At 44.4% G+C, this 18,918-nt stretch overlaps 2 protein-coding genes across 3 annotated transcripts; one reads left to right on the top strand and one right to left on the bottom strand.

Moving 5' to 3' along the window:
* Positions 1-8,855: 8,855 nt before the first annotated feature.
* Positions 8,856-13,677, top strand: LOC125544698 (serine/threonine protein kinase OSK1-like). 2 transcript variants are annotated; one of them, XM_048708442.1, is made up of 11 exons: positions 8,856-9,009; positions 9,500-9,681; positions 10,143-10,327; positions 10,581-10,763; positions 10,874-11,005; positions 11,096-11,281; positions 11,721-11,810; positions 11,895-11,978; positions 12,083-12,220; positions 12,307-12,531; positions 13,158-13,677. In XM_048708442.1, the coding sequence occupies exons 2-11, from the start codon at positions 9,507-9,509 to the stop codon at positions 13,269-13,271; spliced, it is 1,512 nt and encodes a 503-aa protein (XP_048564399.1). In that variant the 5' UTR covers positions 8,856-9,009; positions 9,500-9,506; the 3' UTR covers positions 13,272-13,677. The 2 variants fall into 2 exon arrangements, 1 of the variants encoding a protein (XP_048564399.1); XR_007299608.1 differs by lacking the exon at positions 13,158-13,677 and having other exon boundaries at positions 12,052-12,220; positions 12,307-12,374.
* Positions 13,678-16,615: 2,938 nt separating this feature from the next.
* LOC125548590 lies at positions 16,616-17,182 on the bottom strand. Its single transcript, XM_048712159.1, has one exon. The coding sequence runs from the start codon at positions 17,098-17,100 to the stop codon at positions 16,783-16,785; it is 318 nt and encodes a 105-aa protein (XP_048568116.1). The 5' UTR covers positions 17,101-17,182; the 3' UTR covers positions 16,616-16,782.
* Between the last annotated feature and the right edge of the window lie 1,736 nt (positions 17,183-18,918).

Genomic DNA, 18,918 nt, shown 5'->3' with positions numbered 1-18,918 from the left:
TTCAATCCCACTTTCATCAATTTCATCATTAAGATCTAAATACTCCGAATTTTTAGAACGCCTTGTAGGTAAAGGAAGATCATATTCAGTTTCATCAAGATTCATATTGCAAAATAAAGATTTAATAGGGGACACATCAATAACTTTTAGATCTTCATCTTGATTTTCATAGGTATTGGAAGAACACGCTTTAATAAAGGCATCTTTGGAAGCACGCATCCTAGCGGTTCTTTCCTTGCACTCATCAATGGAAATTCTCATGGCTTTGAGAGATTCATTGATATCATGCTTAGGAGGAATAGATCTAAGCTTTAAGGAATCAATCTCAAGAGAAATTCTATCAACGTTTCTACCCAAATCATCAACTTTAAGCAATTTCTCCTCAAGCAAAGCATTAAAATTCTTTTGTGAATTCATAAACTCTTTAACACTAGTCTCAAATTCAGAGGGCATCTTATTATAATTTCCATAAGAGTTGTTGTAGGAATTCCCATAATTATTAGAAGGATTACTAGGATATGGCCTAGGATTAAAATTTCCTCTATAAGCGTTGTTACCAAAATTATTCCTACCAACAAAATTCACATCCATAGATCCATTGTTATTCTCAATCAAAGTAGACAAAGGCATATCATTAGGATCAGAAGAAACACTCTTAGTAGCAAATAATTTCATAAGTTCATCCATCTTTCCACTCAACACATTAATTTCTTCTATCGCATGCACTTTTTTATTAGAAGATCTTTTAGTATGCCATTGAGAATAATTAACCATAATATTATCTAGGAGTTTAGTAGCATCTCCTGAAGTAATTTCCATAAAAGTGCCTCCCGTGGCCGAATCTAAAAGATTTCTAGAAGCAAAATTCAATCCGGCATAAAAATTTTGTATAATCATCCAAAAATTCAAACCATGAGTAGGGCAATTACGTATCATTAATTTCATTCTCTCCCAAGCTTGTGCAACATGTTCATGATCAAGTTGTTTAAAATTCATAATATCGTTTCTAAGAGAGATGATCTTAGCGGGAGGAAAATATTTAGAGATAAAAGCATCTTTGCACTTGTTCCATGAATCAATACTATTCTTAGGCAAAGACGAAAACCAAGCTTTAGCATGATCTCTAAGCGAAAAAGGAAATAGCTTCAATTTAACAACATCATTATTGACATCTTTTTTTCTTTTGCATATCACATAAATCAACGAAGCTATTCAGATGAGTAACGACATCTTCACTAGGAAGGCCGGCGAATTGATCTTTCATAACAAGATTCAACAAAGCAGTATTAATTTCACAAGATTCAGCATCGGTAAGAGGAGCAATCGGAGTGCTAAGGAAATCATTATTATTGGTATTGGTGAAGTCACACAATTTAGTAGTATCTTGAGCCATCGCGACAAACAAGCAATCTAACACACGAGCAAACAAAAAGCAAGCGGGCAAAAAGAGGCAAATAGAGAGGGAGGATAGAGAGAGAGGGCGAATAAAACGGCAAGGGTGAATTGGGGGGAGAGGAAAATGAGAGGCAAATGGCAAATAATGTAATGCAAGAGATAGGGATTGTGATGGGTACTTGGTATGTTGACTTTTTGCGTAGACTCCCCGGCAACGGCGCCAGAAATCCTTCTTGCTACGTCTTGAGCTTGCGTTGGTTTTCCCCAAAGAGGAAGGGATGATGTAGCAGAGTAGCGCAAGTATTTCCCTCAGTTTTTGAGAACCAAGGTATCAATCCAGTAGGAGCCCACGCTCAAGTCCCTCGTACCTGCACAAAGTGATAGCTACTCGCAACCAACGCGATTAGGGGTTGTCAATCCCTGCACGGTCACTTACGAGAGTGAGATCTGATAGATATAATATTTTTGGTATTTTTGGTATAAAGATGCAAAGTAAAAAGTAAAAGCAAAGTAAAAAAGCAAAGCAAGATTAAAGTGATGGAGATTGATATGATGAGAATAGACCCAGGGGCCATAGGTTTCACTAGTGGCTTCTCTCAAGAGCATAAGTATTCTACGGTGGGTGAACAAATTACTGTTGAGCAATTGACAGAATTGAGCATAGTTATGAGAATATCTAGGCATGATCATGTATATAGGCATCACGTCCGTGACAAGTAGATCGAAACGATTCTGCATCTACTACTATTACTCCACTCACCGACTGCTATCCAGCATGCATCTAGAGTATTAAGTTAAAAACAAAGTAACGCCTTAAGCAAGATGACATGATGTAGAGAGATAAATTCATGCAATATGAAATTAACCCCATCTTGTTATCCTCGATGGCAACGATACAATACATGCCTTGCTGCCCCTTCTATCACTGGGTAAGGACATCGCAAGATCGAACCCGAAGCTAAGCACTTCTCCCATGGCAAGAACTACCAATCTAGTTGGCCAAACCAAACGGATAATTTGAAGAGACTTGCAAAGATAACCAATCATACATAAAAGAATTCGGAGAAGATTCAAATATTATTCATAGATAGACTTGATCATAAACCCACAATTCATTGGTCTCAACAAACACACCGCAAAAAGAAGATTACATCGAATAGATCTCCACAAGAGTGGGGGAGAACTTTGTATTGAGATTCAAAGAGAGAGAAGAAGCCATCTAGCTACTAACTATGGACCCGAAGGTCTGAGGTAAACTACTCACACTTCATCGGAGGGGCTAGGATGATGTAGAAGCCCTCTGTGATGACGGCCCTCTTCCGGTGGAGCTCCAGAACATGCCCCAAGATGGGACCTCGTGGATACAGAAAGTTGCGGCGGTGGAATTAGGTTTTTAGCTCCTGTTCTGATCGTTTGGGGGTACGTGTGTATATATAGGAGGAAGAAGTACGCCGGAGGAGCAACGAGGGGCCCACGAGGCAGGGGGCGCACCCTAGGGGGGGCGCCCCCCACCCTCATGACCGCCTCTTTTGTTCCTTGGAGCAGGGTCCAAGTCTTCTGGATCACGTTCGGTGAGAAAATCACGTTCCCGAAGATTTTATTCCGTTTGGACTCCGTTTGATATTCCGTTTATCTAAAACACTAAAATAGGCAAAAAAACAGCAATTCTGGGCTGGGCCTCCGGTTAATAGGTTAGTCCCAAAAATAATATAAAAGTGGAAAATAAAGCCCAATATAGTCCAAAACAGTAGATAATATAGCATGGAGCAATCAAAAATTATAGATACGTTGGAGACGTATCAGTTGGCTGCCTTAGGAAGCCCCCCCTTTCCCTTTCTCTCTTCCTTGGAGAAAGGCGGGAGGGGGCCAACCCCTCCCTTTCCTTTACAAGGCCTGCGACCAGGTTGGGGGCGCGCCAACCCCTTGTGGGTTGGTGTGCTCCCCTCCCCTTGGCCCGTTAGGCCTAGTAACTCCCCGCGGCCTCCCGGAACCCCTTCCGGTGACCCGATAAATACCCATTGCATTCTAAAACCTTTCCGGAGACCAAATACTTGTTGGAGAACGCATTAATTTCAAAAAAAATCTACGCACACGCAAGATCTATCATGGTGATGCATAACAACGAGAGGGGAAGAGTGTTGTCCACGTACCCTCATAGATCGTAAGCGGAAGCGTTATGACAACGTGGTTGCTGTACTCATACGTCTTCACGATCCGACCGATCCTAGTACCGAAAGTATGGCACCTCTGTGATCTGCACACGTTCGGCTCGGTGACGTCCCACGAACTCACGATCCAGCAAAGTGTCGGGGGAGAGCTTCGTCAGCACGACGGCATGATGACGGTGATGATGAAGCTACCAGCGCAGGACTTCGCCTAAGCACTACGACGATATGACCGAGGTGGATTATGGTGGAGGGGGCACCGCACACGGCTAAGGGATCAATGATCAACTTGTGTGTCTATGGGGTGCCCCCTGGCCACGTATATAAAGGATGGAGGGAGGAGGAGGCCAGCCCTCATAGGGCGCGCCTAAAGTGTGGAGTCCTACTAGGACTCCCTAGTCCTAGTAGGATTCCACCTCCCACATGGAATAGGAAAAGGGGAAGGGAGAAGGAGAAAGAAGGAAGGGGGCACCTCCTTTCCATAGTCCAATTCGGACCATTTCATGGGGAAGGGGCGCGGCCATCCTTGAGGCCTTTCTCTCCTTTCCCGTATGGCCCATTAAGGCCCAATACGAATTCTCGTAACTCTCCGGTACTCCAAAAATACCCGAATCACTCGGAACCTTTCCGATGTCCGAATATAGCCTTCCAATATATTGATCTTTCGTCTCGACCATTTCGAGACTCCTCGTCATGTCCCTGATCTCATCCGGGACTGCGAACAAACTTCGTTCATCAAATCACAGAACTCATAATACAAATCGTCACAGAACGTTAAGCGTGCGGACCCTACGGGTTCGAGAACTATGTAGACATGACGGAGACTCATCTCCAGTCAATAACCAATAGCGGAACCTGGATGCTCATATTGGTTCCTACATATTCTACGAGGATCTTTATCAGTCAAACCGCATAACGATATATGTTGTTCCCTTTGTCATCGATATGTTACTTGCCCGAGATTCGATCGTTGGTATCTCAATACCTAGTTCAATCTCGTTACCGGCAAGTCTCTTTACTCGTTCCGTAATGTATCATCCCGTAACTAACTCATTAGTCACATTGCTTGCAAGGCTTATAGTGATGTGCATTACTGAGAGGGCCCAGAGATACTAATCCTAATCTTGATCTATGCCAACTCAACAAACACCATCGGAGACACCTGTAGAGCATCTTTATAATCATCCAGTTACGTTGTGACGTTTGATAGCACACAAGGTGCTCCTCCGGTATTTGGGAGTTGCATAATCTCATAGTCTGAGGAACATGTATAAGTCATGAAGAAAGCAATAGCAATGAAACTGTAACGATCATCGTGCTAAGCTAACAGATGGGTCAAGTCAATCACATCATTCTCTAATGATGTGATCCCGCTTATCAAATGACAACTCTTTGTCCATGGCTAGGAAACTTAACCATCTTTAATTAACAAGCTAGTCAAGTAGAGGCATACTAGTGACACTCTGTTTGTTTATGTATTCACACATGTACTAAGTTTCCGGTTAATACAATTCTAGCATGAATAATAAACATTTATCATGATGTAAGGAAATATAAATAACAACTTTATTATTGCCTCTAGGGCATATTTCCTTTAATACTATCATCCTATATATCAGTCTTTACGTCCGGACCATTCCAGAGCTCCTCGTCATGTCCGTGATCTCATCCAGGACTCCGAACATCATTCGGTCACCAACTCACATAACTCATATAATACTGTATCATCAACGAACGTTAAGCGTGCGGACCCTATGGGTTCGAGAATGATGTAGACATGACCGAGACGCTTCTCCGGTCAATAACCAATAGCGGGACCTAGATGCCTATATTGGTTCCTACATATTCTATGAAGATCTTTATCGGTCGAGCCTTTATGACAACATACGTAGTTCCCTTTGTCTGTCGATATGTTACTTGCCCGAGATTCGATCGTTGGTATCTCCATACCTAGTTCAATCTCGTTACCAGCAAGTCTCTTTACTCGTTCTGTAATACATCATCTCGTAGCTAACTCCTTAGTCACTTTGCTTGCAAGCTTCTTGTGATGATGTATTACCAAGAGGGCCCAGAGATACCTCTCCGATTTATGGAGTGACAAATCCCAATCTCGATCCAAGCCAACTCAACAGACACCTTCGGAGATACCTGTAGAGCATCTTTATGATCACCCAGTTACGTTGTGATGTTTGATAGCACACAAGGTATTCCTCCGGTATCCAAGAGTTGCATGATCTCATGGTTGAAGAAATATGTATTTGACATTAAGAAAGCGGTAGTAATAAACTGAACGATCATATGCTAAGCTAACAGATGGGTTTTGTCCATCACATCATTCTCCTAATGATGTGATCTCGTTATCAAATGCCAACTCATGTCTATGGTTAGGAAACCTTAACCATCTTTGATCAACGAGCTAGTCTAGTAGAGGCTCACTAGGGACACAGTATTTGTTTATGTATCCACACATGTATTTAAGTTTCCGGTCAACACAATTCTAGCATGAATAATAAACCTTTATCATGATTAAGGAAATATAAATAACCATTTTATTATTGCCTCTAGGGCATATTTCCATCAGGAATCTCGATGGGACCGACTGGAACAACTCGGTCGGACCGATGTGCTAGGACTTAGGGCAAACACCATCTCGGTGGCGCCAATTGCATCAACTCGGTGGGACCGAAGTGAGGCAATAAGCAACAGAGAATCTGTCAAGCCAACTCAGTGAGACCGATTGCATAAACTTGGTGGGACCGAAGCGAATGCAATAGATCAAAGAACGCTGGCAAGGCCATCTCGGTGGGACCGAGATCCGTATCAGTGTGACCGAATAGTTAGGGTTTCTGGCAGTGGCTATGTCATATGAACTCGGTGGCTCCGGGTAGAAAGAATCGGTGGGGCCGAGTTTGGAATTTTTCTAATATATTTGGATGGAGAAAGTGGCTAAGGGTTTTCGAGGAATATCACTAGCACTTGAGCAAGTAGACCATTAAGCAACACATCATCCCCTTTTAATAGTATTGGCTTTCCTACGGAATCAATGTGATCTTGGATCACTAAAATAAAGATGAAGAGTCTTGAGCTTTTGCCAATCTTTGTCCTTAGCATTTTGAGGGGTCCACATCTCTAGTCCATTCCATGCCAATCATTGAACATCCTGAAATATTTATCTTAAATGGATATTAGTTCAATGAGATATATGTTGTTATGAATCATCAAAACCACCCGGGGATTAGTTGCACTTTCAGCGGCAAAATCGCCGCATCAAAGCGAAGGCCGCAAAGGAGAAGCTGAAGAGCGTCTGGCCGCCGGTGGGCTTGGTGGTGGCGATGGGCGTGGTGAGCGTGGCGGACGAGGCGGTTGGCGACGAAGAAGAAGATCAAGCTCAAAGAGAGGAGGACCATGATCCAAGAGAGGAAGGCCGCACTCGAGGAGAAAAGGGTGAAGATTGCCGCTAATGCGGAGGACACAAAGATGTTGACATGGAATATCGACTCTTTGGATGCCAATGCTAGAATTATCGTGCAATCCGTCCACTATGAAATGTTGGAGCGGCAGAAAAATGAGTTGGTGGCGGACGCGGAGGCTGCCTACGCGGCGGCGACACCTCCTTGATCGGGGAGCAAATTGCTGTGATGGCTGATCCGGCAGGGCAGAAATGCATGGACTGCCGGACTGATATTCTTTGGATTCGGGCATGTAAAAACTAAACATATTTTCCTCCTTTTGGTTTTGATCTGGGATGCGATCCAACGCGGGTGTGATCCGGCACATTGTGTGGATCAATGTAGATTTGAATTTGAATTTGCTGGCGGACATATACATACTACGGTTGGATGGCAGTCTCCCGCATCAGTGTCTGCGGAAGGATGCGAGAGGAAAATTGCGGGTTGCCGTTGAAGATGCGCCGACCATCCAACCACAAATTTTCGTTGTACTAGTAAGAGCATCTACAACCGGACCCCTCAAACCCGTCTCAAACGCCCGGCCAGGCCGCCCGGTCATGATTTTTTGACCCGGACGGGCCTTTCAAACGGCCCTCAAACGCCCGGGCTGACCGGCACCTCCATATCCAGCCAAATAAGGGGTGGATATGGGGGCGCCCGGGCACGCCCGCCATGTCGGACCCGACAGCCCGACCCCACTCTAAATTGCACCAAATCCACCAAACCCTTCCTCCTCCTCCCGCCGCCCTCCAACCATTTCCGTGCCCGGACCCTCGCCGGTCAACATGGACGGGCATTTTTCGGTGAGGGAGAGCAAGGAGGAGTGGTACAAGCTCATGTTGGATGCGCAAAAGGAAATGATGGAGTGGGACCGGAAGAGGACGAAGAAGATGCTCGAAATTGGGAGGGAGAAGATCGAGTTGGAGAAGCAACAAGCGGAGATCAAATGGTAGCTTGAGAAGGCCAAGACATTTGGTGACATAGAGCTTGAGGAGGAGAGGTTGCAACTCGCACGGGACATGGAAGATGCGAGGATCATGTTGGCGGACGAGACCCTCTATGATAAGCATTCGAAGAAGTGGCTTGCGGACAAGAAGATGGAGATCAACGATCGTAGGAAGTGCGAGGCGGCGAGGGCAGCTGTGGCTCAGATGTAGTTGGAGGAGGCGACCTGGATGCAGGCGGAGCAGGATGCATTCTGCCTGGAGCAGGACGTATTCCGCTCGAAGCAGGCGCCGAGCCAGTGATCCGAGGCCATCCGTCATGCTCGGACATTGATTTCATTTTGCCATGTTCGGTTTGCTGAACTATTATGATTTGCTTTGCTTTGCTTTGTTTCGAATTTTGGCGTTCGGACAGTTTGTATCGTATGATCGACGTGCATGGGTTGTATGAATTTAAGGATCAGAATTTACGGTATGTGAATGTGCAACGCAACATTTAAGACGTGACCGGACGCGTTCATGGGCATTTGAGGGGTCGGATTCGGCGAAAGGTGCTCTAATTTGGTCTCTACGGTGTCAGATATTCTCTTGCTAAAAAACCCCGGACGTTAATCGCAGCTGAAGCGAGTACCGACACTGTTGAACCCGTGGCGCTCACCAAGCACCAACGCACCGGGAACGAACCGTCCCGTCGCGTCGCGTCGCGTTCCCGTCGCATCCACCCGGCGGAAAACGACAGATCGCGATGGAATCCTCCCCGTCCCACGCCCTCTGCCCGTTGTCTGATTGGCCCCCCACCGCACCAGCGAGCCGCACGAACCCGCGCGCGCCACGGGCGCGCGCGGTCCCACCCGCAGTCGCCGTCGCCGTGGGGCCCTCGGTGTTGCGGGAATCGAATCTCTCCTCCCCCTCCCCCCTCCCTTTCCCCCGGTCCCGTGAGCGACGCATCGCTCTCCAGTCTCTCCACCCCCCTCCTCTCTCTCTCCGTCCGCCCTCCGCATCTCCGCGCCGCCGCTGCCGCTACGCCTCTCCCCGGGAAGCCTCGCCGGCGGCCAGGTAGGGGATCCCGCCTCGCCGCCTCCCCCTCTCTCCCCCTCGCGCGCCCCTTCCCGCCCGAGAATTCCGCGAGGCGCTTGGGCTTTTGGGCGGACCGTGAGTTTTCGTTTCATCGCTCCAGGAGTGAGCGGGATTCGCTCGCCACCTAGCCTGCAGATCCGTGAGCTCCCGAGCTTAGCATGGCTTGCTGGTTTTCCGGCGATGCTGTGGGTCTCAGGTTGAATTGGGCAGGAAGAGCTGGAGCTCTGCTCTGGGGGCAAATGGTCCTTCTTCTTTCAGAATTAAGCATTTCTGCCTGCCTTTTATCCCCGGCCGTCGTAGGCTTGGAGTTGCAATTCAGCACACGGACCAGCTGGATCTGTCCTGCTTAATTGGAACAGCCAGCGCGCTTTATTCATGCCCGCCCGTCGTTTCCATGTGAAATTTCGTACTAGTAGTGATTTCCCGGTCTTCGTTTCCTGAAGTGTACTTTGGTGTGATTACGATTAAGGTGGAAGATGGAGACAGGCGGCAAAGATGGCAACCCTTTGAAGAATTACCGTATTGGGAAGACCCTGGGGATTGGTTCGTTCGGGAAGGTCAAGATTGCCGAGCATATAAAAACTGGTCACAAGGTGGCCGTCAAGATCCTTAACCGCCGGAAAATCAAAAACATGGAGATGGAAGAGAAAGGTTGGTAATTTTTCTTGCTCTATCTATTGAGCTCTTTCAGTGAGTATAGAGTTTCCTATTCTGTACATATTGGGTATATAGTAGTATGCTGCTGTTGTAGTAATTGTCGCTCATAAATGGAAAGTTGGCATGCTACTATTCTTCTATTAATAACATATACTCCCTGTGATTCAGCCGTTGTAGTAATTACCATTCTCATAAATGGAGTGCTCCTGTTTTTCTATCTTTGCATGATGTAGAAAATTGTGATTGACATGAGCAAGCACATCAGCGATGTGAATGCAGCACCGCTCTTGATTATAAATGTTGTATAGGAACTGTTTAAGAAAATATTCACTGCTCAAGTGCCAAGCACAACAAATGCTCTCGTCTTACATTTTGAGACAGAGGGAGTATCTTATATAGTTGTTTGGTCTAAAATGAAGCACTCAAGTTTTTTTTTTTGCATTGTTCTCTTGCAGTGAAAAGAGAGATCAAGATATTAAGATTATTCATGCACCCACATATCATCCGCCTTTATGAAGTGATAGAGGCACCAGCTGATATTTATGTGGTTATGGAGTATGTTAAGTCTGGTGAATTGTTTGATTACATTGTTGAGAAAGGTAGGCTACAGGAGGAAGAGGCCCGCCGTTTCTTTCAACAGGTAATCTCTCCTTTATTGTCTTGAACCCTTTATTCTGAAGATTCTACTCAGCGTCCTAGTTTCTAAACTCTAAAGTTTGGATTAAGCTTTTTTTTTTTGTTCTTGTTTGCCACTTATTTTGATGATGTATCAGCAATGGCATGTGAAAATATAGTTTGCTCGGAAATTGCAGAGTGCAGACACAGTAATGATGTTTATCATTCCACTTAGACCCTTAACGTGACGGGTTACTTTGTTTTCTGTCTTTGTACAGATCATATCTGGTGTTCAATATTGCCACAGGAACATGGTGGTGCACCGCGATCTAAAGCCGGAGAACCTTCTTTTGGACAATAATTGTGATGTTAAGATTGCGGATTTTGGCTTAAGTAATGTTATGCGTGACGGCCACTTTCTTAAGACAAGTTGTGGTAGCCCAAATTATGCAGCTCCGGAGGTAATTATCCTTGAACTATTTTCAGACAGAAAGGACATGACATCATTGTACTCCTAGCTTTGTTCCCAGACTCTTTGGTTTCACTGTATAATATACTTTCTGTTATCTAGGTTATATCTGGAAAACTGTACGCTGGGCCTGAAGTTGATGTATGGAGCTGCGGTGTTATTCTTTATGCTCTTCTATGTGGTACTCTTCCATTTGATGATGAGAACATACCCAACCTTTTTAAGAAAATAAAGGTTAGCAAATATATGTGTAGTCTGCATTTGAATGGTGCATCTGTACCTGCTTCTAGTGATATAAATAATATATTCCATTTTTCATTTCAGGGTGGAATATATACCCTTCCAAGCCATTTATCAGGCCCAGCAAGGGATTTGATTCCAAGGATGCTAGTTGTTGATCCTATGAAGAGGATAACCATTCGTGAAATACGCGAGCATCCATGGTTTGAAGCTCAACTCCCACGATATTTAGCCGTGCCTCCACCAGATACTGCACAACAAGTTAAAAAGGTATAATTAGCCCTCTGCACCGCTTCCTTTATGAAAATCAGTTGAACTATGATATAATGGTGTTTCTCTGTGTGTTAGTTATGCCAAATATTCCGCCCATAAAAATATTTTATATTGTTGATATCTCCTATTAAGGCATATAAACTTGGTGGTTAAGTTTATATGTGGTTAAAAATGTGCCCATCATTTCTCTTCATGATTTATAATGATATATTTTAAAGTTTTTTTCTGGGGTCTGTACATTACCCTTCTGCCTTGTGCCATTTAGTGAGGCTATGCATGGGAGTGCTCACTGGTTTCTTAAAATTTTATGTGTATTGGAGTCAATCTTGCAGTTTTCTGTGTGACTGTCCAGATGGGAGCTGACAGGATTTTTTAGTCATGTATTTCTTCATTTAAGTCCTCAAATAAGGTGTTGGTTTCTCTCATGATTTTGTAGATTGATGAAGAATCTCTTGTTAAAGTTATCAGTCTGGGATTTGACAAAAACCTGCTGGTTGAATCAATTCATAATAGATTGCAAAATGAGGTAACTTTTTTTTACGTTCTGTTGTCTGCATATGCCTGTTATGTGCAAATTAACGACCATGACTAATTCATCTGCGCACTGCAGGCAACAGTTGCATATTATTTATTTTTGGATAATAAGAGTCGCACAACAACTGGCTATCTTGGAGCTGGGTATCAAGAAGCTATGGTGAGTTACTGTGTTCACTTGTTTGCCTCCCCCGATTATGTTTTAATCTTCTGACTGATGCATGTGCTGTTAGATTATTGATTTCTAATAACTTTGGCATCAAGGAATCGTCTTTCTCACCCATTACTCCAAGTGAAACACAAAGTCCAGCTCATGGAAATCGGCAACAACCATATATGGAATCTCCAGTTGGCTTGAGACCACATTTTCCAGCTGATAGGAAATGGGCTCTTGGGCTTCAGGTAATCTATGTTTAGCTTTGTTCTGGTGCTTTTCTTAAGCTCTTTCTTATATATTTCAATTAACATCTTTGGATTCATTTTGACAGTCTCGAGCACATCCAAGAGAAGTTATGACTGAAGTGCTGAAGGCTCTGCAAGAACTGAATGTATACTGGAAAAAAATTGGACACTATAACATGAAATGTAGATGGAGTCCTCCTGGCTTTCCCGGTCAGGAGAATATGAATCATACCAATTATAACTTCAGTGCAGAGCCTATTGAAACCGACGACCTGGGTGACAAGTTAAATTTAATTAAGTTCGAACTTCAGGTAAATTGCAAATCCATCTGTATTCATCCAATGAGAAGTCCTGATGCAAATACAGCAGTGTGATGCATGAGTACTTATGCGTGTCTTTCTCCTGATGGTTAAACAGTGTAGCAGACCTTGACCTTTTAGTCACTATAAGTATGGCACTCCAAATTGTTCACTAGCAGTCCCTTGCATTTCCATGCACGCTCGTCTATACATGATATTTTTACTAGGAAGTTATATACACAAGATAACTCTTCACATATCCCTGCATCTCTTTTACTTTGAAATCGGCGCAATAGGTTCAGGAACCTCATAAAATTGGAATCTTATTTCCATTGTATACACACACCCCTGTTGCCATACACCTACTGCTTGCATGCCTCCACTTGATGTCTATTGCAGTCACTATCATGCGAAAACTGAAATTCAACTCCCATTATTCGCGTCACCTTTTACTTCAGTTGTGCACTTGATGGTGATCCCGATGTGCCTCCACTCGGCAACAACTTTACATAATTCATAAACCTATACGATTTGAATAATATTTTCTCCTCCTTATTTCGCTTACGCACTTAAAACCATATGTTCTCATTATCCGTGTTGCATTCTTCTTAGCTGTCTCTGTATTTCTGATATTGCAGCTTTACAAAACAAGAGATGAGAAATACCTTCTGGATTTGCAAAGGGCGAGCGGGCCGCATCTCCTCTTTCTTGATCTATGTGCCGCCTTTCTAGCTCAGCTGAGAGTCCTTTGATACCAGATGTGCCCGAGGAATGTATGTTGTATCACTCTAAAGAGATGTAAATAGCAAGCTTTCTCCAGCGGATCAAAGTCGTGGAGTATGTAGACATGCGGAGCTGTTGTGTGCTTATTTCGGCGCCTATATGCTGAATTTAGACCTGGCAGGGGCGGGCAAGTGAAGCAAGCAAGGAACTATTGCCATCAGGCTATTTCCAGCTGCCGCCAAAGGCACTAGGATATAGAAGTATTATTGATTAACCCTATATTGGCCCCTTGGGACATACTCCTACTCTACTGCTGTTTACTTGCATGTAATTTTTACTGTCTGGGTCTCCAGACCAGACCACGTACACGAATAATTTCTTCAAATTGCAATGGTTAATGAAAGCTGAGCTGCTGACGGGCCACAGACAATCGTATACAGTTTTGTTCTTCATATACTAATTCGAGGTGTCTAATCTCTTCTGCGTCCATTGATTGCGAAGCACGTCCGTTGAGAATCTTCCATAATAATCGTTCGGTTTAGCGTGGTCAATCAGTACAGCTGTGCCATTGGCTGAGAACAATGCGGCAACCGCCATGGAAGGAGAGGCATGGACTGTCGCCTAGTAAGCTGCCTTCCAGCAATTTAAATACGTTCAATTTGTTACTGCGAATGCAAGCATGCTCAGCTTTGGACACCACCACGATGGGAGGGCACTTCCTGTACGCGACCGCGACGGGCGCTATGTTGGTAGTAGGAGAAAACGCCCCATGCAAATCCTCTCCATTCGCCTGTTCTTGCTTCGAGTCCACGCACCGGTCATCGTCAAGCAAGCTATTAAAGGCTTGTTAATTTGAACGGTGTCCATTTGTTTTCTTTCTTTCATGGGAAGAAAGAGGGCCCATTGGCTAGGGTTTCTCGTGCCTCTCGCCGGTGCTGTCGCCGGTCTACCTCGTCTCATGTGGTATTAGGGATATGGAGGCGTGGTGGATGGGCCAGAGGGCTCCGTTTTTCATGCTCTTTTGAGTTCTTTTATGGTTTGTGTCTAGCTCAGACAGGCGAGGCGGTGGTGGTTCTCTGAAGATAAGGTTCTTTCCGCCTTGCATCCGTTCCGGTGGTGTTTCTAGCATCGTCAGAGGGGGTGTGGAGGTTTGTCTCCAGCGGATCTCGCGGGATTCGGTCGGCGTTTGTCTTCGGTGGATCCGGGTGGATCTTGTAGTCGTCCGTTTGTGTTCATGTGTCTACAAGTTAGATTCTTTCGATCTACGCTTCTTTTCATTGGCGACGACTGTTGTTCTCGTGTGCTGGTCTTATGTGGCCTTGTACGACGACTTTCCGACTGTCTACTACAATAAGGTTTGCTCGGCTCCGATGAGGAGGGACGAAGACGACGGCGCGCCTTCGGCTCGCTTCAGTGCTATTAGTCGTTGGTAGGTGGTCTATAGACCTCGATGTATTTTTTATTTCTGGTGTTCTTTGTACTACCTTGACAGTTAATGAATAAATCGAAAGTTATTTAAAAAAAATGAACTGTCTTTTTCTTTTTTAAATGGACTGTGATATTTGGTACACGTGTACCATATAAGCAAAACTGCCACACCTCTACTTCTTTCATTTAAAAGTACCACACGATCCCCCGTCCTTTGACCTCGCCTCCTCCCAAACGACCCCGGAGGCTCGTCCGAGAAACCTGCTTCTCCCACATATCTCGCGCGTCCATCCCCGAGAAAACTGCCACTTCTTCACGTCTACCACATGATTTCTCCCCAGGACAAAGTTACCATGATATTCGTATGCAAATTATCAGGCATGTGTTGCATAACTTACCATACTATTTACATAGAACGTACCAGGTACTATGCTTCAACAACTACACCCCTTCAAAGTCACCATTGTATTTTATACACAAGTTAGAAGGTCTTCGATGTGTAAAATACCGTGGTACTTACACATAAGTTATCAGAGTATATGTACATCAACCTCACCCTGGTCAAAATTATCATGGATGGATTGTACATGAGTTACCGGGTCTACAGTACGTATATTATCATGTTACTTGCACCTAAAAATCTGGGTGTGTTTCAGTAGCTTTTTCCATAGGTCAAAAAATACCACGATGTTTTTGTGTAACTTATCACGCCTATAGCACGTGTGCCCCTTATGACACTAAACATTATGTCACTTTCCCGTGGCACGCCATGTGTTGTGTTCATTCAAGAGGCCCATGCGCGAGGCGAGTGTATGTTTTTAACAACTTGTTTTCCTTTGATAAAAAAAGTTACCATCATGTTTATATTGCAAATTATCGGTTATGCGGTGCTTATATTATCATGTTATTTACACGAAAATTATTGGGGATGTTTTGAACAACTTTTTTCTGGGAGAAAAAGTTATCATGGTGATTCCAGGTAACCTATCAAGCCCGTAGTGCTTAAAATATCATGTTATTTACATAAAATTTATCAGGGGTATGTTTCAGCAAATTCTCCCCCATGGGTCAGAAACTTATCATGGTGTTTAGTTATCGCGATGCATATATTTTCATACTATTTACACATAAAAATGTCAGGGAAGGGAGGTATACTATCGTGTTATTTACACAGAAGATATCGAAGTATCTTTTCAAAAAAAAAATCCCTACGGTCAAAGTTACCATGATGTTTCTACCTCAGTTATCAGATGTGCGCTGCGTATATTACCATCTATTAAAGGCAAAAACATGTCAAAACAGTATTTTCCTTAGCTTGTTCAACAATTAGTGTCATAGGTGAGGTGGTTAGTTCCCTTTGTTGATTACTTGCAGACTAGAGATCAAATTCTAGTTCAAGCATTATTTTTGCCCGAAAATTGGGAAGTCGTGTGGGGCCATAATTGACGATTACAAAAATTAGGAAGTCACGAGCGGGTGTGCCCGCGGGAAAGGAAAGAAATTGGGAGGGAGGTCGGGGAGGACGTGCGGGAAATGAGGAAGATCGGGAGGCGTGTGGCAGTTTCGCAATCTGGCACACGGTTGCCATATACATATTTCGTTTTTAAATATCCCCACATTGCGTTGCGCCCTTACTGTTGTTTTCAGGAAATGTTCCAAATCCTCCCATAAATTTTGAACACTAAAAATCAAGTGACCAGACTTGTCATGTGTATGTTTTAAAGTAAAAAATTGCCATGTAGTAAAAAAAATACCAGAGAAATTGCCATGCGGGTGACGTAAGATTTATATCTGGGTCCTTTGCATTGGCCGAGAATGTCAATTTGCGAAGGTGCTGTGCTGATTCGGAAAAGAAACCTCAACGCAAGAAAATGGATGATCTCAAAAACATTCGATCGAAACGAGTGAAGATCGAAGGCAAGTGATCCCGAGAACAAATGGAAGCTAATAAATTCGGCCGCGATCAGCCTCGTTTCGATAAAACCAATTACGTATACATGAGTTGATGAGTAACACGACAGTACAATGCGCGAACACTCGGTAAATCTCACAACCAGCGAGTAGAATAGTACAACGATCCCTCCCATCCCGGGGAAGGCATCGGCGTCGACGCTATCTCCTGGCGTGCGCGGCGCCGGCGGGCTGGTCGCAGGAGAAGACCTGCTTCGGGAGCCGCCACGCCTCCGCTGCGCCGAAGCACATGTCGTCGAGCGCCTCGCTGCGGCACCACCGGCACCTGCCCCCGCCGCCGCTCGCCACGCACTTGCCGCGCGTCGCCAGATCCCGGCACCCCGCCTCCGCCTCCGCCCTCGCTGACCGAGCAGCAGCCTTGCTCTTGATTCTGCCCGCCGCGGCGGCTGCCGACGCGGCCCCCGAGCAGACCAGGAGAAGAGCGAGCAGCAGCAGCAGCAGCGCCGCAGATCTGGCCATGAGGTGAGAAACAGAGACGGTCTGGGACGATTGGATTGGGTATCAGTCAGAGGGGAGTCTGAATATTTGGACTCTGGATCGCGATACGGACGGTGGGCCTCTCCTTTCTCTTTGACGGGAAAATGAGGTTGGCGCCTTTTCTCTTCCAGCCTTCAGACGTTGGGCCGGCATACCAACGATTGGCTGGCTACAACTTTTTTTTTTTGACATCTTGGCTGGCTACAACTTGATTTAGCTGTGAATTCCCCTTTCAAGGAAAGAAAAATAAAACTGTGAATTCTCAAAAATAAATAAATGCAAGTTATCTTTTTGTCCCTCGTGACTTAGATCCATCGAACAAATCATCAGTACAAGCATTTGTTCAAAATAAGGAAAATACATAGAGGTCCAACTCAAAAAAATAAATACATTGTGGTCCTTGAGGGTGATTGTCTTCCTCATCTCGAACGGACCGACGACATGTTATTGTTCCTTCTTCTCCATTGTCCGATTAGCCAGTTGTTGATCACTGATGGAAGTCACCGAGGCCACTAATGAACCATCGTCTAGAGAAGAAACCGTCTAAGCTATCGTCAGAAGACCAACAAATTCACTATCCCAACCTCTAAAAAGCTCATAGGCATCATTTTGACATTGGAGGCTGCACCAAATTGACAGAGACGAGGCAACCACAGATGGAAGTCGTTGCTGCATCCGATGAACCCTAACATCACTGGCCAGAAATATCGGTGGTAATCTATGTCAACGAGCCACCGAAGTCACCCCAGCCCACATCGTCGATATGAGAGGCTCGAGGAAACTTTATTCACCAGATCGGGGTCAACACGTAGGCCTACTAAAAGCTTCAAAGAAGGGAATAATTAGTTTGATGCCAACATTTGGCATTGCCAATACTTGGCAAGCTAACAAATGACAATATTAAAAGTTGCCAAAAATTGACAATTTTTGTGAGGTTGCCAAGTAAACATGGTAACCAACCAAGCACTAGACAATTTTTGGCATGTCCATTTTCGGCATCAAACGAATCATGCTCAGAACTCCATCTAATAGATGGGAGCCTCTTGCCCTCCTACGCGTGCAAAGATAGTGGAGGAGGAGGCTGATGACCTACTAGGAGAGGAGTGGCTGCACGGTGAGCCCAGAAAAATCTCCTCTCTGTGGTTTGGGAAGGAGGAAAGTTCTCATAATCGCCAAAGAAGAGAGACATCCACAAAGCTGCACCAATCAGTCCGGTGTCTACTCTCTTTACCTGCTGGTCACCTCAGGCATACGCCACTCCACCTCTGAAGGCCATGAAGGCGTCGTTGGATGCTCCCTGTGTCCTCTAAGTTCATCTACCAACTCTTCATGAGACTATGCCCCTGCTGGGAGGCTTCTCTTGTAATAGTGCTACTTTCCCGAGAAATACACTTCGGTTCCTGGTTGTATAAACACCCTATATGGAGAATTTTTTAATAATTAAACAGAAAGTCAAATAGTTTAGAATTTTTTTAGAATAAACTTGACTTACTTCTGCACTAGTATGTAAATTTCCAAAAAATAAAAATCAACGTTGACTTCATAGTGAAAAAGACAAAATTTATTTGCTATTATAGGTCACTATTCACACTATTTTGATCAAAAATTTGTCTTTTTTGGAAAGAAGTCAAAGGGGGATTTTCTTTTTGTGAAAATTTTCTCACAAGTACAATGTAAGGTCAAGTTTATTTCAAAAATATTTTCAGATTTTTTGACTTTTTGTTGAATTATTAAATTATTTTTCCATATAGAGTGTATATGTCCTCATAGATCAAGAGTTCCCCTCCTACTTTCCCTAGC

This window comes from Triticum urartu, chromosome 3, assembly GCF_003073215.2.
Source record: "Triticum urartu cultivar G1812 chromosome 3, Tu2.1, whole genome shotgun sequence".
NCBI classification, from domain to species: domain Eukaryota; kingdom Viridiplantae; phylum Streptophyta; class Magnoliopsida; order Poales; family Poaceae; genus Triticum; species Triticum urartu.
Note: the sequence above shows the minus strand (reverse complement) of the source record. Positions and strands in the feature narration are given on the sequence as shown.

Bases quoted from the DNA above. Each gene is read 5' to 3' on its own strand.
- LOC125544698 (XM_048708442.1), top strand. From the start codon at position 9,507: ATGGAGACAGGCGGCAAAGATGGCAACCCTTTGAAGAATTACCGTATT. The intron at 11,979-12,082 runs GTGAGTTACTGT...TTTGGCATCAAG, and splicing joins CTGGGTATCAAGAAGCTATG to GAATCGTCTTTCTCACCCAT. The intron at 12,532-13,157 runs GTAAATTGCAAA...CTGATATTGCAG, and splicing joins TAATTAAGTTCGAACTTCAG to CTTTACAAAACAAGAGATGA.
- LOC125548590 (XM_048712159.1), bottom strand. From the start codon at position 17,100: ATGGCCAGATCTGCGGCGCTGCTGCTGCTGCTGCTCGCTCTTCTCCTG.